This window comes from Dreissena polymorpha, chromosome 8, assembly GCF_020536995.1.
Source record: "Dreissena polymorpha isolate Duluth1 chromosome 8, UMN_Dpol_1.0, whole genome shotgun sequence".
Taxonomy (NCBI): domain Eukaryota; kingdom Metazoa; phylum Mollusca; class Bivalvia; order Myida; family Dreissenidae; genus Dreissena; species Dreissena polymorpha.
Genome location: NC_068362.1, coordinates 16,913,815 through 16,933,892, shown reverse-complemented (window position 1 = coordinate 16,933,892; position 20,078 = coordinate 16,913,815). Strand labels below are relative to the sequence as shown.

At 39.4% G+C, this 20,078-nt stretch overlaps 1 protein-coding gene across 8 annotated transcripts in view; it reads left to right on the top strand.

Moving 5' to 3' along the window:
- Positions 1-20,078, top strand: part of LOC127841374 (PAN2-PAN3 deadenylation complex subunit Pan3-like) — a 72,934-nt gene that overhangs the window by 11,984 nt on the left and 40,872 nt on the right. For 3 of the 8 annotated variants that reach the window (XM_052370184.1, XM_052370183.1, XM_052370182.1), the window contains 2 exons: positions 17,026-17,135; positions 19,117-19,308. In XM_052370184.1, the coding sequence (XP_052226144.1) occupies positions 17,028-17,135; positions 19,117-19,308 (300 nt within the window). In that variant the 5' untranslated portion in view covers positions 17,026-17,027. Of the gene's footprint in view, positions 1-11,631; positions 12,091-17,025; positions 17,136-19,116; positions 19,309-20,078 lie in introns of those variants that run through there. The other 5 variants (XM_052370180.1, XM_052370181.1, XM_052370178.1 and 2 more) reach the window with 5 other exon arrangements.

Sequence of the window (20,078 nt, the reverse complement as noted above, 5' to 3'; positions counted from 1 at the left end):
GACTCCTTTACTAGGGGAGGCACTTTTATTGTTGGATAGGCCTCATATAACCCATAATACCATGCCCTTTAAGTGCCTCCTCCAGTCAATCGGAAGTGTAGGCCCTATCATGTCTCTTCTTTCTATCTTCCAACTGGCCTAATGTTTGGCAAAACAACTCCCTGGACTTGTTGAGCGGACTGTGCCTTTGGCATCTGGCTGTGTGCTTCTACAACTCAAGTTCGACCAATCTCTTGCCACCCTCCTCTCTAAGGGGACATTCCATCTCGGTAGAGTTGCAGTCCGGGCCTTATCCCCGTCGAACATGAGGTTGGTACATGGTCATATAGCAGGGATCCCGGAAAGCCAGGACCTAATGGAACTTAAGAAATGCCTCTCTTTCAACCCTGCGATCTCTGTCTCTGATCTCCTTATCACTAATCTGGAAAGGGTTGAGCCCTATCGCTCTCCCCCACCTGGCTTTCCGAGACTAGTCAAAATATCTTTTCTCACTTCTGTTCAAGTCCCCACTCAAATATTTGTCAAGGACACTAGCGTTGCCCTCGACATTCGCCTCTGCCCGGTTACACCTACCCGGTGTTTCAATTGTCAGGGCCACATAGCCAGCAGGGCCCTAGTGTTACTTCATGTTGCCGCTGCACCGGACCTAACTGCCAGAGAAGGTGCACCAACAAAGTACGTTGGTGCGCCAACTGTGGCGGCCCGCACTCCGCATCCTACCAGGGGGTGTCCCTCCTATCAGAGGGCGGTTCATTTAGCCACCTTTGCCAATTTTTATGGGGTCACTTGGTCCGAGGAGGAGAGTAGGCTATTCGTACATGACAGCCACAGCGTGGGCGCCCGAAACACCATCACCACAACCGGTTCCACGTTATCACCCAAACATGCCTCTACCGGTATTATCTCGTCCCAAACCGGGAGGACATGTCCTATAGTTGAGGGGCTAGTGGGTAAGAGTACTCCCCCTCAACCCATAAATATGGAACCCCCACCTGCTCAGAGACGCCCTCCTGTGGCTACCAGGGGGTCCTCCCCGTCCACCCTGTTGTCTGACGGTGCTAGTGACACCACTTGTAGTGGCACTACACTGTCGGACAACTCCATGTTTGATGTGACGGGGCACGACTCTCTGGTGTCGGTGCACTCCAGTATATTGGGGAATCTCACAATCTCTGGTGTCTGCGAAAGAGAGGAGGAGCCTCGAGTTAGTGTCTAACCGTCTCAGAATGGTCGACACCTAGACATCCCCAATGAGCTCCCCTGCCGTTAACTCCAGCAGACGTAACTTATTTGCTGGGGAATCATTTATCAAAATTAAGTATCCGCCAGCAACAGGTCACACATATAGGAACATACATCTCAGCGAGTGACGGATCTGATAGCTGAGATATTAAAGGACCGAAATAGGCCCACTAAGTGTCGTGTTATTTCCTACATTTATAATAAAATTGATTCTCGGTTCAAACATTGCATAGAATCTCTAACAAAGGTCATCCCCCTGACAAATCCCTATCTAATAAAATCCATTCTGGAACTGGGGACCCTCCAAAAATAGCAGATCCCCCCTCCGGCCAGCGGTCCCTCCTCTGTTAACAAGAAACCCGTTCGGCCGGCCAGGACCCCCGCGAAACTCAAAGGGGCTGTGCCAGTCATAAATTAGGAGTTAAATCTCCACATCCACATCAACTTAATCAGATTAAACGCAAGATTATTTTACTCCAATATGGACAGTAATCTGCAAATCATTTCTATTAATGTTGGTGGTCTTACCGCCAACAAACTTACAGAGTTAAAATATTTTATTGATAATAACCCTAATACCCATATCCTATGCTTACAGGAAACTAAATTTTCCAATATGGTAGTACAGTAAAACATATACCTGGGTACAACTGTGAATTTAAAAATTTTGGTATTTTAAATTATAATATTGCTGGTGGCCTTGCCATATATATTAAAAACTCAATTAATTATGAACACCTGGGAGTGAACAACCAATTTAAATCTGATGGTAGCACTGCTATTGAGGCATTAGCAATTAAATTAGTTATTGATAAGAACCGGCCTCTTATCCTGGCCAATTTATATTCAAGAGGATGTGATCTTGAAACTCTGAACGGCCTCTTTAGGGAATTAAGGACCATTAAAGGACCCTATGATGTAATATTCCCAGGCGACTTTAATGCACATCACCCTGCTTGGGGTTCCATCAATTCAGATGCAGAAGGTCGGGCGGTTATAGAATGGTTGGACGAGCAAGATCTTATACTGCTCAATGACGGTTCTCCAACCAGACTTAACCCCACTGGTTTAAACTCCCACGTTGACCTTACTGCTGTTAATGCCAGGATAGCAAGTGCGTCTGCATGGGCGAACGTTAATGATACCATGGGATCTGATCATCTCCCACAACAGGTTACCCTGCTCAACTATATTGCACAGGGAACTGAGGCTCAATGCTAAGGAGAGCAAATGTTTTTATTGGAAAAAGCTAACTGGGCTCAGTTAAGGAACCTCTGCTCAGATCTCTCCCTTGCAAATGTTCGATCTCTGGACACTTATCTGTTTTGTAACTTCTTAACTAGTAAGATACTGCCCATAGCGGAATGTAGCATAACGGTCTCCTCCGTCAAGGTTAAGGCCAGAAATAGGGTCCCGTGGTGGAATGAGGCGTGCTCCAAGGTGGTACAAGACCGTAAAAAAGCATTAAAAATTCTTAAAAAGAACCCCGCTGAGCATAATCTTCTTAATTATAGGTCCCTCGAAAATCAGGCAAAGCGGGTTATTTTGGACGCAAAAACTCAAAATTGGAAAGAATTCTGTGATTCAGCAATTATTAATAGAAAAATACTAGGGATTTTTGGCAAACAATTCACAGAATTAAAGGAAAATCATTCACCCCTGTACCGCTACTTAAATACAAAGGCGAAATTGCCACTACCCCAAGGGACAAGGCTCAATTTTGGTACAGCATTTCCAATCTGTCTCCAGTGACTCAAACCTTCCCCTTAAAACTTTGAACTATCAGAAGCGGTTTGAGACTGAGCACCAAAACATTTTAAATGAGCCAGGGGACAACAGCACGCCTCTCAATTTACCATTTACTATAACAGAATTATTAAATGTCATTAACACCAGGAGTTACACCGCCACGGGGCCTGACAAAATAGCATATTTAATGTTTAAAAATATGCCAGCCATAACTCTCAAAATATGGTTAAACCTATTCAATCAGGTGTATAGGACAGGCACGGTACCACCCGAGTGGAAGCAGGCCACAGTGATTCCAATTCCTAAACCCGGTAAGGACAAAAATGATCCAAACTCATATCGTCCAATAAGTTTAACATCACACGCAGATAAATTATTAGAAATAATGGTCAAAAAGATTAGAACACTTATTGGAATCTAATAACATACTAAACCCCTACCAGTCTGGCTTAAGGAAGGGGCGATCCACTCTAGATCAGCTAGCTAGATTACAACATGACATTCTGTCTGCAAAAAATCAAGGGCAATCGGTATAAGCAATTTTTTTTGACCTTCAGGCCGCCTTTGATTTAACATGGACCTTTGGCATATTAAAAAAGCTAGCTGATTTTGGAATCACTGGATACTCTTTTCACTACCTCAGAGCTTTCCTAGAGGGCCGTAAAATCAAGGTCATGGTCGATGGGGAGTTATCAGAGGTAGCCATAACTGACCGCGGAACCCCCCCCCCCCCCCCCCAGGGGTCCGTATTATCCCCGACTCTGTTCTCCATCATCGTAAACGGTCTACCTGATGCCGTAAAAGACTCAGGAATGATTATCTCCCAGTTTACCGATGACTCAGGCACTTGGTTAAAGGGGTCTAACATGTTACGCCTGCAAAAGAGGGCTCGAGCAGGCTTAGACTCCATATGGAAACGGGCAATTGAATGGGGATTCAAAATTTCTCCAACCAAAACAGTAGGAGTACTATTTGGCAACCAAATTCAGCACTCTTCGGACTTAAATTTAGGCGACACCAAAAATTATCTTTGAAAAAGTGGTGAAATTTCTAGGTTTGTACCTAAATAAACAGTTAACCTTTACTCGCCACTTAAAATATTTGGCAGAAAGGTGCGAAAGGGACCTAAATTAAATGAGAATGTTAAGAGGCACAGGTTGCGGATCAGATAAAAATAGCCTCTTAACTCTCTACAAGTCCCTTATACGTCCAAAGCTAGATTATGGAGCCCAGATCTATGCATGTGCAAAGCCAAACGCCCTAAAATGGTTGATGCCATTCAACATAAGGCACTTAGGATAGCTCTGAGAGCCCTGAGCTGCACACCAGGTGCACTGCTTGAAGAGGAGGCCGGTATTCTACCCTTTGACTTGCGTCGAAATCAGTAGTCCCTTAATTTCTGGGCCAGGGCTAAGTCTTGGCATGGTTCAAACCCTGTTAACAAACTTGTCTGCCACCTTCATCAATGGGAAAATACTAAAGCGTAAGCATGTCGCCCTACCATTTGGTGCGAGTATTAGGATCCTTGTGGAAGATGGCGGCCTCGACAAGGTACCTGTAGCAGACCTGAGGCCCTCCAAACCCCCCTCCCCCCCCCCCCCGGACGTTTGGACCGATTGATGTTGACCTATCACTCTCTAATAAAATAACGAAAATTGACTTGCCACACCTCATCAAGTCAGAAACTCTCTCCCTTATAGATAATATGTATGCTGAGCATCTAAAAATCTACACTGACGGCTCCAAATGTCCTAACTCTGGTTTGGTAGCCAACTCTTTTATAATTCCTTCAAAAAATATTACAAAAACGCACAGGCTCAGCAACAATCTCTCTATTTTTACAGCAGAACTTTTGGCAATTAAATACTCTTTGTGCTGGATATTGGTCAATAAACCTACTAAAACTGCTATTTTATCAGACTCAATGTCATCTCTTGAGTCTATAAAAAACAGAAATAGCAGATCTAGGCCTGATATTTTTACTAGCATTTTGGAACTTCATCAACAGTGCCTAGATAAATCTGTAAATGTCACATTAGTATGGTGTCCAGCACATGTCAACATCAGTGGGAATGAGCAGGCCGACAGGGGGGCTAAGGAGGGCCTCTTTAGGGGGCCGTAGAAGCTGGGGAACCCCTGGCACCTACTGAGATCTACTCCCTGACAAAGAAATTTGTCGTAAGTCAGTGGAATCTCCGGACCGAAAATTTGGCTTCCCGTCGACATACTTTTACCAGACCCGTGAAAACCCTCAGGCCGCCTGACAGATACTGAGCAAGCATTGTGCTTGACAGAGCCATCACGCACCTGAGGATGGGAACCATCCTATTACCCGGTGGCGCGGGAAAGTATGTCATCGGTGTAGACCCTGCATGTCCTTGGTGCCAGGAACCCCTCACTGAACCCCACATGCTGCTGCACTGCCAAAACCATAAGGTGCAGAGGGACCACCTCGAAGCTGCATTGCACTCCCATGGACTAGTTTTAAACCTTTCCAACGTGCTAGACCAAAGGGAGCAGCTAGGGGCCCGGTCTTCTCTGCCCTCGCCGAATACCTTCTGGACTGTCAGATAACTGACAAGATCTAGGTCATTGGAGGAGGGATAGCAGCCAACACCCACCCAATTACTCAGTCATGTGACTGACTTGTTTTAAACTGTGTAATCTTTACACAAATCTGACATAGTCATTGCAATTGTGTTGGATTTGTGTCACTTTGACACAACTTTGTTTTAGTTTTTAAATGGGATTATTGTTCCACCCTTTCCTTTCTAAATCAGGTCAATGGTATTGACCTGGTATTCCTTATTTTAAAACATTTTTTATAAGAGTATGACGTTAGTCCACCATTGACATTCTTCAGTTTCTTAATATATTCAAATTTTATAGCAGCTTTTATTTAAAAAGAAAGGACGAGACTGTCCAGTAACCCGGATATGTTGGCTGCATTACCCCCCCCCCCTCCTTTCCCCTCTGACAACCCCCCTTCTCCTTCAAACTCGAAGAACCATGTCAGACAGGAGTGCACGGTGCAGGGTCACACACCTTGCAAAACAAATGTTAGCCCTTTCAATGGTATTACCAACTCTTTGGTACTATAATTATTTTTAAAAATTGCTATATTAAGTGTTATAGTATATACACATGTACATTTATTTGTTTGTTTGTTTTCCTTAACTTCTATTAAAATTGTAACTTTGCTTATATAGCAAATGAGGTACTTTTGTACCATTTTTACCCTGTTACATCCCCTATATATTTAGTATTATAGGTTAGATTAAGGCATCTTGTGGTTTTTTTCCTGCATCTTAGTATGATTTGGTATCTCTTTAACCAATTCCTTTTTACTGGATTATTTCAGTATAACAACATCATATTGTCTTAATTTTTTTATCCATCATTTTCCATTTGTAATTTCCATTTACCGTGTACTCCCTCTGTTCTAGGGGACACAACTATCATAAAACTTCACCTCCACAATTACCCCCCTTGAACCTATCCCAATAGTACTACTCCTGCTGGCTCCCCCCACCCACACCAGCCTACACTTCCAAAAAATGTGCTTGGGGTTCTTTACTTTCCTTGAGCTTTCGGTGTACGTCATTGGATCTGCAGGCTGAAGCTTCGAAGACTTGATGGGTAACAGTGTTCTTGTTGCTCGATTGAACAACTGTTGTGCTGGGCTTTAGCGAGTAGATTGTTGCGGAGTATTCCGGAAATTTATCAATGCTATCATATGATCAGTGTTCGAGGGTTTCGCTTTTTTCATTTTGTTCTTGGCCAGTTTTACAGCATTCTCGGCTTTTCCGTTACTCTGGGGAAATCGAGCTGACGAGCATGAGTAAGTAATGTCCCATTCATTTTCAAAAGCTTTGAACTGCTCAGACTGTCACTAAGTACTCTTTGTTGTAGAGTGTGTACACGTCTACTTTAGCTACTTTAGCCCCCATTGACGATCAGGTACGATGTGGCTGATAAGCGGTTGCTTACACTGCTTCCTACCGAACGACTAGCATGTTTCACACTTGCTGACGTAATCCTTTATTTTTTACGTCATGTTCGACCAATAAACACTGTTGCGTGCTCTTGCTAGACATCCTTAAACACCAGTGTGAGAATGAATATGTTCTAGCGCGTGTTTTCGCATCGATTTCAGCACCACTACGCGATCTCCTCGGAATATAATTCCATTTTTGCATGAGAGTTCATCGCGCACTGATACATATGGCTTTGCTTCTCGTGGCGTATTTGACCATCCGTTGCCTATTTGATCAATCACGATTCTTAAGATCGGGTCTGCTAGTGTTTTCTTGCGTAGATTGTCTTGTTTTTCTTGAGAAAGCACATGGATAGTCCGTCATTTTTGTACTTTCAATCTCTTTTTCGTACTCCGAGAGTAGAACGTCGTCGAGTTTCGTTGAACCATGGCCATAATAAGCTCTTGAAAGCGTATTCGATATGTACATGTGTTCGCCTTTCTTGTACACAATGTCATAATCGTACATTTGCAGTTTGAGTAGCATCCTCTGCAAACGTTTCGGAGCTCTGATCAACGGCTTTTTGCTTATTATTTCAAGCGGCTTATGGTCACTCTACAGTCACTTTGCGACCATATACATATTGGTGAAACTTCTCAAATCCGAATAGCACAAATAAGAGTTCCTTTTCGATTTGCGCATAGTTTATCTCCGATTTGGACATTTTTCGATTTGCAAATGCAACAGGTTGTCCATCTTGAAAAATCACACACCAATCCGGTATCGGATGTATCACATTGGATTGTAGTTTCGAGCTTTGAATCGAAATATCGTAGCACAGGACCATTACACACTGCTTGCTTGATCGTGTGTAGTGCTTTGTAATGCGCATGCACTGGAATAAGTTGTCCTTGTGTGTAAGCTGGCGTAGTGGCTCACACATGTCACTGAGCTTGAGTAAAAACTTTGTCAATTAATTGAGTAGACCTAATAGTCTCTGCACACCCTTCTTGTATGTTGGTTTCGGCATTTTAATGATTGCTTCAACTTTCGCGGGGTCTGGTGTAACATCTTTGTCCGTTAATAAATGACCAACAAACGGCATGCTTGTTTTATGTAGCTGCAACTTGTCCTTGTTTAGCTTAATGTTGCGTACTGTGCATCGTTGCAACAATTTTTTCAAGTTGTTATCATGGCCTCTGACGGCTTAGTCGTATGTGGAGCCTTTGCCGTAGATAATTATATCGTCCGCTATGGCGCATATTCCACTGAGACCACTAAGGCTTTCTTGCAAATACTGCTGGAAGTATTACGGTGCTGGAGATATCCCAAACGGCATCTTGAGCCAACGGTACTGTCCGTAGGCGTTTCAAATTATGTTAAATAGCTAGACTCCTCAACTAACTTGTCATGCCAAAAAAAGCATTTTTGACATCGCATTTACTGAATACTTTTGTTTGTGAGAGCTCTGGTAATAAATCTTCAACCATTGGCATCAGATAGTGGCTACGCTTCTGCGCTTTGTTAAGGGACTTAGGATCGATGCATAGACGATTCTTTCCAGAAGCACGTTTCACAATTAACAAACTAGTTAACCAGTCCGTGGGGGTGTCAACTTTCGCAATTGTGCCATTATTCTCAAGTTTATCCAGCTGCTTTTTGAGCACAAGTTTTAATGATAACGACAAGCGTCACTGGTTGAACAGTATCATCAACGTTTAAATGAAGTGGCTTAGAAAATTCACCATCCCCAATGTAGACTGTTGAAAATTTATGTTCAATATCATGCATTGACAAACAATCAGAGTTGACTACATGGCATATGTTTTGATATTGAATTTTTATCAATTGCATTTCTTGGATTGCTTCTGCGCCCAGTAGCGGGGTTACATCTTTTTCAATCACTAAAAATTCAACATTGTACCTAGCATGTGTCTTTGGATTTTTTTATCGTTAACTGGCATTTACCTTCAGCTTTGATCACTGATTTGTAATACATTCTCAATTTTGAGTCAGTGCATTCAATTTCAACTCCTGTGATTAGTGACCGTGGAATGATATTTGTTGTCGGCGAACTTGTCGCGCCAAAATCTGATTGGAATTTAATTGTTTTCCTGAGTTTCACTAGTAACATGTTTGCATAAATTATGTTCTGAAAAAAACTTTCCTGTGTTTAGTGTTAATATGTCATCGCAATTCCCATCGTCATAAAGGTCACATTGCTTCACATGGCTTTTGTGTTTTAATTTTCTGGCTAAGCGACATTCTGACGCATAATGATTAAGCTTTCCACATTTTCGGTACTTTACACCAACGGCCGGGAACTTGTTTGGTATGCAATTTGTTCCACAATAAGGACATTTCTTGACGGTTGAGATTGGTCCTCTGTGATTGCTTTGCTTTTGTTGCGGCTTCGATTTTCTTTTGACGACATGCACATCGTCGGACACACCTGACGAATCATTGCTAATTGTCCTGATTTTTGCACTTGAGGCTTCTGCGCCCCTGCACATATCAATGCATTTTTGCAAAGTTAATTTGTCTTCTTGTAAAAGACGTTTACGCACCTGTGTGTCGCGCATTCCGAAAACCAATCGGTCTTTAATTAAGTCATCGTTCAATTGTCCGTATTCGCATGTCTTGGCAAGTTGGCGTATTTTTGACAAATACGTTTCAAATGAGTCCATCTCACCTTGTACGCACGTATGAAACAGGTATCTTTCGTACGTAACGTTGGTCTTCCCAACACAGAATGCTTCGAATTTCTGTAGAATGACGTCTATGTCTTCCTGGCTTTCGTCCTGAGTGAATGCGAATCCCTCGAACACGTCCATAGCTTCCTATGCATGTAAGGAACGTAGCGGCACGTAAATCCTTTGCCTTGGCACTAAGTCCTGATGCTTTTTCGTAGTTAATCCACGAGCGCTTAATTTTTTTCCAGTTTGTGGCAATTGTACCGTCCATGTCGAGCTTTTCATGAAACGGTTATAACGATGGCATTGTCGCTGGCGCTGCTATCGAGGCTGATGTTGGTGCTTCATCACCCATGGCGTAGATCCAGATAATTGGCACAAATTACAAAATGTTTTTTTTCTGAAACTGTCCGAACGGATAAATCAAATTATCAGCTGTTTCTGACACCATGTCTATGGTGTACTTAATAAACTACACGTATGGTTTATAAGTTTATTATACATCCATAATAAATATATTATCAGGCAACTTGATAGTGCGCTATCAATAGACTGATAGACTGCGGAGGCTTGTATGTATATACTAACAGAGTGCCACTGGGTATGACTCATGCATTCAATTTAAGGCCTATACTCTTACAGTGTGCATGGTTATGTGTTCAAACCAAGCCAGCTTTCGTCGTTTGACGGTCGCCAGTAGGGGCTCTTGTGAACCAACATTTTGCAGTCATGTTCCGGACGCTCTCGTTGGTCTGGTGCTTTGTGTAGGAGATGCGGAGTAGTCTTCGGAGAAATGTTTGTTAAAATAGCTGTATTCTGCGTTCTGTGTACGCGTGAAGGGTCTATGTCTTGCAGCCGTAGAGTAGGGTGGAGTCTTGTAGAGGGACTTGTAGAGCCTGTACTTGGTACAGCAGCGCAGTACTTCTCAACGGACAGAAGGGAGACTACTTCAACACATCAGTGGGTGTCCGTCATGGTTTATGCTCTCTCCCGTCCTGTTTTACCTATATATACGACATTTACTAAACTATTATTCCTATGAAATGTTACTTAATATATCGTGTTAGAACTTTTAACAAATTAAGCTCCAATAACAATCAGCTAGTCAGTCAAGTACTTAATCTCCGCAAAGGGCGGCGCACGCTAATTTTAACGACTATTTTATTGCATACTTGCAATATGAACAGAAAGACCGCAATAATTTTAAAACCTAAAATGAAAGGTTGAAACTTAAAGTTATACCAACAAAACAAATTAATATCATTCTTGAGAGGATATGCTATAGATTAATTTTCCACTTGCTGAATTTTGATTCGTTAAGTATTAACAAATTTTATTTTTTTAACTCAGTTCTTTATCTTCCTATTAAATTAAATCCTAAATCTTATCACCGATTTTGATCGATATCGGTCGTGGATCAGCATCGGAAGATGTATATCTAAACATGTCTATTTTTAAATCTTTTTAATCTATCCACATATGTCTTGTGTTACTTTCACAAGCTATGTGGGTATAGTAGTTTGAACAAACTATATATGCATTCTTTTTACTATATATACATATTGGTTTAACATAATTGTAACCATTTATTGTTATCATTGTATCTTACATGAAGTAAAAAAAGGTCGACTATAGATTACTTAGTTACAGCCCGTCTACACTCCACCACTCCACCCCACCCCCACCCCCACTCCATCCCAACCCACCCCCACTCCACCCCATCCTCACCCCACCCCCACACACACACACCCATTGAAATGATGCGCGAACATTGGTCCCATAAATGTTAATGCTTTCTCGTAGATACGTCACACGTTGAAGAATCAAAGTAAGAAATATATTATGTCTCAGCAAATTATCCCGTTTTTGAATGATTTAAGACCAGAACGCACATTTCTTTGAAAAAGATGTACTATGTAGCCGTTATTTGGGAGACAACTCCATTATTTTATTTTCAATGCTGCAAGCAGTTTACCCATAATTCACGTCGACTGAGCATGCGCACAGGTTTACCAAATTTGTGATAGCTTTCAAAATAATAAAAAATAATAGTAGAAAACAAAGCAGGTGATCGGAGTATTTTTTGTTGCAAGATACAATTGACATTTGCACAGAATTGAAGTGCATCAATCGTCAATCTTTTTGATCATGACAAGTGTGTTTACGAATGCTAAAAAGCCTGCACTGTGTCGATACTTTGTGAGCAAGGGTTCGTGTTCGTTTGGTGAAGAGTGTCAATATTTACATCAATCGCCAGTCGGATTTGCTGCTCACAATTTTTCAAATCAGTTTCCAAATGGCAGTTTGTCAAAGACTAGTCCAATAAACTTGTTGGAAAGTTTAGGTAGTACCCATCGTTGTCTTGATTAATGTGAAGAATCGTTTAGGTTTTACTCAAATGTGTTTGCTTTTGCTGATGGCAAATCCAGGTCAGTTTAAAACAAATATTTCAACACAGCATGCTCTATGGGGTATGAAACAAAGTATTGCATCCAGTATAGATATAGCTGATAAGTGCTGTCAGTGTAGAGATAGACAGAAAATGCTCTCAAATACATTACCATAAAACTCATCTGATAAATAATGTTTATGATTCATTGTTGAATTATGGTAGGTTCTCGTTGAGCTGTGGGTATAGAGATTTTGTGTCATCCCTTGATAGAATGTTGCACATAATGCAGTCATAATGAAAAAAGTTGTTTTGCTGATCAAAATTGCGGAATAAAGGATTGTAATTCATCATCACTCAATACCTTCAGATCAAATATTTCCTCCTTTATGTATTATTCATAGTGTTTCTTAGTAACACAAAATGGTTTATTTATTAGTATTTTCCATGCTACGGTGTTTGTTGACAGTTTTTCACAAGTAATAATTACCCACAACTTAAACAGGGATAAAGGCTATTGTATTTGTTAAAATAGACATGGCACGTGCATTTTACAAAGGATGCGAGGAAATAGTTAAAATCCAAACTAAGCCAACACAAGATACCAAAAATCATCTTTACAATACACGCAATTTAACCAGAGATAGTGTTGTTTTATGGCAATTTCGGGCCCCATTCTCCTAAAAAAAGATTATATATTTTTCCCCAATTTTGTAAAAAAAAAATTCCCTCCAGAAGTTAAAAAAAATAATCTTTTTTTTAGAAAGAACTGTCTAATGATAAATATATCTCAAATTTATTTCATAAACACCTAACAAAGTATATAACTATAATTAGAATGATTTTTTTATTATTATAAAGAGTTATATTAAATTAGTTTTTCCCAAATAAGTGGACTTTTCACATGAATTGCATTTTTTTCCCAAAATGGCAAGGAAAAGGCCTGATATATCTATATTGTGTCAATATTTGTTGATAAAAAAACAATCCAATTTGATCCATTTTATTGATAACAAATGCTCAAATTTGCCGTTTTATTGATTAAAAAAATCCCAATTAGACTCAAATTGGCTAGGAAAACTGAGACTGTGTGTTACGGCTTAACTCACTTAAACTTGTAATGTTGAAAAAATCATTGATATATATTAAAGACAAAGGACAGAGACATTCAGCTGTGAATATTACATCCATACACACATGTGTATTCATATAATAAATATCATTACATATAAAACTGAATTTTTTATTTTCCCCTTTTCCTAAAAAACGACGCGTTTTCCCCTTTGGACGGGCCCCGTCACCATTCCCCTATAGGTGAAAAAAAACACTGAGAGATACATATTATCTCAAATACTATCCGTTGAATGGTCTGACTCAATACCAATTTGTTATGAGAATTGTTCACACCATATACTTTTAACATTTGCAATTCTTTCAGAAGCAGTGACAATGAAACATCTATTGCATTCTTCTTTTTTAATTATATTATCTGGGACCTAAATCTTTTTTCTTTTGTCATCTTTATTATTCATAAATATAAAACAAATGTTTGAAAGTAAATTTTAGTTAAATTGCAGTTTAAAAAACTTTTGCCTCTGAAAACTGTCCTTTTTAATGAATTGATTTTAAGTTTGAATTATTTAATTTATACTGAAAGCTCAGATTAAAGGATGTGTCTTAGATAATCCACATTGACTTATACTGAGACCATGTTCTTTCTTTGTCTATATCTCCAGCTATTAACTGGATTTTATAGCCACTGAGCAAATCCTTGTATGACAATGATCCAGAATGAATCCTTACATTACAGCGCCTTTCCCATGCCTCTAAATCCTAGCCTGTTCAACTAAAATTTTCGTTATAATAACTTGATTTTTCGTTCGACAAATAATAACGTAGATTTTTTAAACTATAAGGTAGCTAGATCATCTTTCAAAAACATGTGCAAGGCGAAACTATGCACGTATCAACGTAAAAAACGATTTTCACTGCTAAAATCAAGCAATAATCCAAAAACGTTCTGGAAACTAGTAAGAGGGCATACAAAGCCTGAAACGGAAAGCAATTCTATCTCCCCTGGAAAATGGCGAGATTACTTTCAATCTTTACTTTACAGTAATGATCAGATTCCAATTCATAATACCCGATTTGATAACAGTGACGATTATGATGTTAATAGCCCTTTTAATAGACCAATAAGGATGAAGAAATAAGGATCAGTATATCTAAGCTGAAAACTGGTAAATCACACGGTAAATATGGGATTGGAGCGGAATTTTATAAAAACACACAACATATTATAATTCCGATCTTGAATAGTCTTTTTAATCAAATTTTAGATACAGGTATATTTCCGGAATCGTGGTGCGAAAGTATTATAGTCCCAATATTTAAATCGGGCAGTAAGGAAGAACCGGCTAAATACAGAGGAATTTCACTGATTAATGTCATGTATAAAATTTTCTCAAGTATAATTACTGAACGCATAAATGAGTGGGCAGAGAAAAACACCATCATAGAAGAGTCACAATCCGGGTTTAGATCTGGGTACTCGGTTGTAGATAACCTTTTTTGTCTCCAGAGCATGATTCAAAAATATATGTCTAAACCTGGTGGTCGTTTCTACGTACTATATGTGGACTTCAAAAAGGCATTTGATTCATTGGTTCATTTCAAACTTTTTACCAGTTTATATGCCAAAGGTATGAACGGCAAGATCCTAATTGTCTTGCAATCGATGTACGCAAATTTACGCGCACATGTAAAAGTATCCGGAAGTATCATTACGCAACCGTTCCGCTGTAGCATCAGTACCAGGCAGGGTGATTTAAGCTCACCGATAATATTTTCAATATATATAAATAATTTAGTAAGCTATCTAAGGGAACATTGTAGTCATGGAATATTTATAACCAATGACATACCAGATATTTATTGTTTGATGTACGCTGATGACGTAGCTAATTGCGCGGACACAGCATATAACCTTCAGTTACATTTAAACGCTGTTGCAAAATTTTGCGAAGATACTGGTATGCAGATTATCATGAATAAAACCGAAATTATAGTCTTCCGCAATGGTGGTCCTTTACGCAATTATGAAAGGTGGTTTCTAAATGGTCAAAAGGTTAAAGTCGTTTCAGTTTATAAATATAATATGGGTCTGTTATTTACTCCAAAGCTATCGTGGACAGCTGCTAAATCCAAGTTGGTGGCACAAGCACGCAAAGCATTCTTCTCTATCAAACAGTTTCAAGTTCCCTTTGGTTATTTTACCCATAGTGACATTTTTAAACTTTATGACACTATGGTTGTACCCATACTCACATTTGGGGCTGAAATATGGGGTTATGAATACTGTGATAATATAGAAAGATCACAAATAGAATTTTGCAAATATTTCTTAGGCGTCGGTTCGACGGTTAATAACAGCATGGTCTTAGGGGAGTGTGGTAGATTACCACTTTGTATTGTGTATTATCTGAAATGCATAAAATACTGGTGTCATTTACTTCATATGCCTAATCATAGATATCCAGTTAATTGTTACAAAATGCTGAAGTCATTAGACGATATTGGAAGGAAAAATTGGGCAACATATGTGAAGGAACTCTTATTTAAATATGGTTTTGGTTTTGTTTGGGTTGCCCAGGACGTAGGCGATATGACTATATTTTTACAATATTTTAAACAGCGTATACAAGACTGTAAAACCCAAGACTGGCACAATGAGATAAATGCATCTCCGAGCTGCGACACTTACAAACTTTTTAAATCACTTTTAACTCCGGAGAAATATTTAACTATAGATGTACCCTTTAAGTCACGTCGCGCATATGCTCGTTTTAGGTGTTCCAATCATAAATTGAACATTGAGCTTGGAAGGCATTTTAACGTACAGCGCGAAAACCGAACATGCTTATTTTGTTTAACAAGATTTGACGTACATGTATTGGAGAACGAATTCCATGCTTTCTTTGAGTGCCCCCAGTACACAGATATAAGAACAAGTTATTTGTATAATTGGTATAACGGCCAAAGAAACGAAACGTCATTTAATATTCTAATGAGCAGCACTGATATCACTGTTATGAAACAATTAACTTTCTATGTTACGAAATAAATGAATGTCATTGGGAATATAAATTTACCTTGATTACAAACTTTTTGTTTTTGTTATATTTTGTGTTGTATAATATTGTGTATATTGTTGAAACACAAGTGTAAAATCACAATGTATACAAGGTGGCATTTATCATTGTATAATGTTATTGTAAATGAATGCTGTATTTTGGGCCGGAGGCCTTTATTTACATGTTATCTAATAAATCTTGAAATCTTGATTGCGTACATTGTTTGTAAAACAAAATAATCTAAGAACCATGTCCTGTATTAAATTTGTATTGTGTCATTTAAGTTATACATGTATTTTAACTTAAAAATGATCAGATTCTACATCGATTTGGAATATGTTGTGAGTAAATTTTATCCCTGGGCATTAGTTACTTAGAATTTTAGGGAAGGTCCTGTGTAAACTGAAGTTATAAAACACTACAGGATTCAAAATTTAAGAATCATAATTATTTTGCCGTGACAAAAAAGAATTGTGTTGCGTCCGCGACAGTGTGCAGCAAAATTTTTTAGAAGTACATATTTTGTGGTTCTCTGTGGGATAAATGTGTGTGCAGTTAACATGTTTTCATAATTGAGACAAGAAAACTTGGCTTAATGCATGTGCGTAAGGTGTCATTCCAGAATAGTTATTCCTTTTCCCAAATGAGACCTAAAAATTCCCAATTGAAGGTTTCCAACAAAAACGCAGCACTTTTTCTCAATTCAAAGAGACCCGGCCCCATTTCCAAAATGGTGGAGAAAAACCCCACTGCATGTGAATATAACATTATTTTTATTGTCAGAAATTAACTATCCATTGGGAGCAGAGCTTAGTATTACCGGTATGTCCCCATGCTTTTAGGAATGCCAGTTCAAGAAGGGACTACTACCAATGGAGATCCATTTTTCAACACCACATTTTCTGGAGCAGAAACATCAGCCACATCTCAGTCTGAATTTCAGCCATTTTCAGTAAGTTTGAAACAGAAAAACAGTAGCTGGAACTGTTTTTAACCAGGTTTTTAACCAGGTTTTCCGAAGGAAAAAACTGGTTATTAGATTGGCGAATGCGGGCGGGCTGGCTGGCGGGCGGGCGGAACAAGCTTGTCCGGGCCATAACTATGTTGTTCATTGTCAGATTTTAAAATCATTTGGCACATTTGTTCACCATCATTGGACGGTGTGTCGCGCGAAATAATTACGTCGATATCTCCAAGGTCAAAGTCACACTTTGAGTTCAAAGGTCAAAAATGGCCATAAATGAGCTTGTCCTGGCCATAACTATGTCATTCATTGTGAGATTTTAAAATCATTTGGCACATTTGTTCACCATCATGGGACGGTGTGTCGCAAGAAAGAATCACGTCAATATCTCCAATGTCAAGGTCGCCACGACTAAAAATAGATTTTTAAAAAAAATACAAAGGGGGTTAATTTTGTTTGTTCATTTCAAAAGTTCAGTTTGAGTTTTCTCCCTTTATCAGATTTTTTTTCACAATGAAAACCTGGTTTTGTGACAATTTTGTCCCTTGTTTTTTTATATTTTAAGCCTTTAATCATCAGTGTTTTGGTATTTTTTATGCCCCCCTTCGAAGAAGAGGGGGTATATTGTTTTGCTCATGTTGGTCCGTATGTCTGTCCACCAGATTGTTTCCGGATGATAACTCAACAACGCTTAGGCCTAGGATCATGAAACTTCATTGGTACATTGATCATGACTTGCAGATGACCTCTATTGATTTTGAGGTCACTAGGTCAAAGGTCACTCGAAATAGTAAAATGGTTTCCGGATGATAACTCAAGAACACTTATGCCTAGGATCATGATTAGCAGATGACCCCTATTGATTTTCAGGTCACTAGGTCAAGGTCACGGTGACCCGAAATAGTAAAATGGTTTCTGGATGATAACTCAAAAACGCTTATGCCTAGGATCATGAAACTTCATAGGTACATTGATCATGACTAGCAGATGACCCCTATTGATTTTCAGGTCACAAGGATAAAGGTCACGGTGACCCGAAATAGCAAAATGGTTTCCAGATCATAACTCAACGCTTATGCCTAGAATCATGAAACTTCATAGGTACATTGATCATGACTCACAGATGACCCCTAATGATTTTCAGGTCACTAGGTCAAAGGTCAAGGTCACGGTGACTCAATTTGGAAAAATAGTTTCCGGGTGATTACTCAAGAACGCTTATGCCTAGGATCATGAAACATCATAGGTACATTGATCATGACTCGCAGATGACCCCTATTGACTTTCAGGTCACTAGGTCAAAGGTCACGGTGACTTGACACATTAAAATGGTTTCGGATGATAACACAAGAAAGCTTACGCCTAGGATCATGAAACTTCATATGTACATTGATTATGACTCGCAGATGACCCCTATTGATTTTCATGTCACTAGGTCAAAGGTCAAGGCCTCAGTGCCAAAAACGTATTCACACAATGGCTGCCACTACAACTGACAGCCCATATGGGGGGCATGCATGTTTATTAAAAGCTTAATTTTAAATATACTTTTCTGTTATTGACTTGAAGCAAAAATGTCAATTCCTTTGCCTTTTTGTAAGTTTAAGATTGTTTTGTCCAGTGTATACAAGTAACGAGACCTGATCAGTTTCATGTATGCAATTATGTGCTTTCGTGTACTTCAAGTATTGACAAGTACCTAAAGTTCAAATGAGCCTCGTTCTGATAAAACATGTGATTAATGCATGTGCAGAAAGTGTCGTCCTTGATTAAAATGTGACACTTCCCGCCTAAACTGTTTTTTTTTCTTAGACCAGACTTCCTTTTAACAAAAAATCATAGAAGCAGAACGTGTCGTCCCTGATGAGCCATTGCAGATGGCACAAGCTTATCTGGGACAACACTTAAAGCACATGCATGAAGCTCGGTTTTTCAGGCACATGACTTAGTTTTTGTTGATGCATTTCAGCGCCCTGGACCTATCTCACGACAGCCACGAGGCAGTGTAGTGATGTCTGGCAATGGAGTGCTGACCTCCAATAGTCCAATGTCAAACAGCAGCATGAGTCAGCCCCCGCCACTCTCCAGCCCCTATAGTGTCAGCTCCATGACCCCCAACAAGGTCCCTATCTCCCATAGCACACCCCTGTCACAGCACCAGGTATGAACCACACTCTTAACTGAGTGCAAATCTTTAAGCAGTGTTCTGGCAAGGTATTTAGTCACTTTTGGAGAAAACTGCGTTTAATGCATGTGCATAAAGTGTGGTTGATAATAAGAGTGTGCAATCTGCACATGCTGATCAGGGAAGACCCTTTCTGCTTGTATGGTATTTTTCATTTAGAGGAGTTCTTTTTGCATAAAGAACAGAAAGTGTCATCTCTGATGAGCCTGTGCAGACTGGGTAGTCTAATGGCAATGCGGGATGATACACAATGCACATCTTAGCTATGAAATATAAGATAAAATCCTGCTCTTTTTCTTTATTTTAACTCCATCTTGGTTTGTTAACCTAAATTGTTAATGTGGAGGTTACATGCCCTCTTGCCTAACAATTATAAAAGGAACACTGTTCTTACCCTTGAAGACGAAAGTGCACAATATTTTTTGAGCTCAGCATTTAAATACAACTCACATTAAGCCTTCTTTAATTGTTATATTGCATTTTTAATAAAGAATTATTTTATATTGTGTTTATTATACATTAGCTAACAAGGTTCGAGAGGGTGTATATTTAAATTGCGTTCGGGGAAAACTGGTCTTAATGCAATACTAACAGTCTTATCTGGGACAACACTTTCTGCTTTTATGGGATGACACTTTTTGCTTTTATGGTATTATTTGTTTGAAGAAAGTCTCTTCTAAACGAAAATCAAGTTTAGGGTGAAAGTCACAAGTGTTGCCCCTGATTAGCCTGTTGGGACTGCTTAG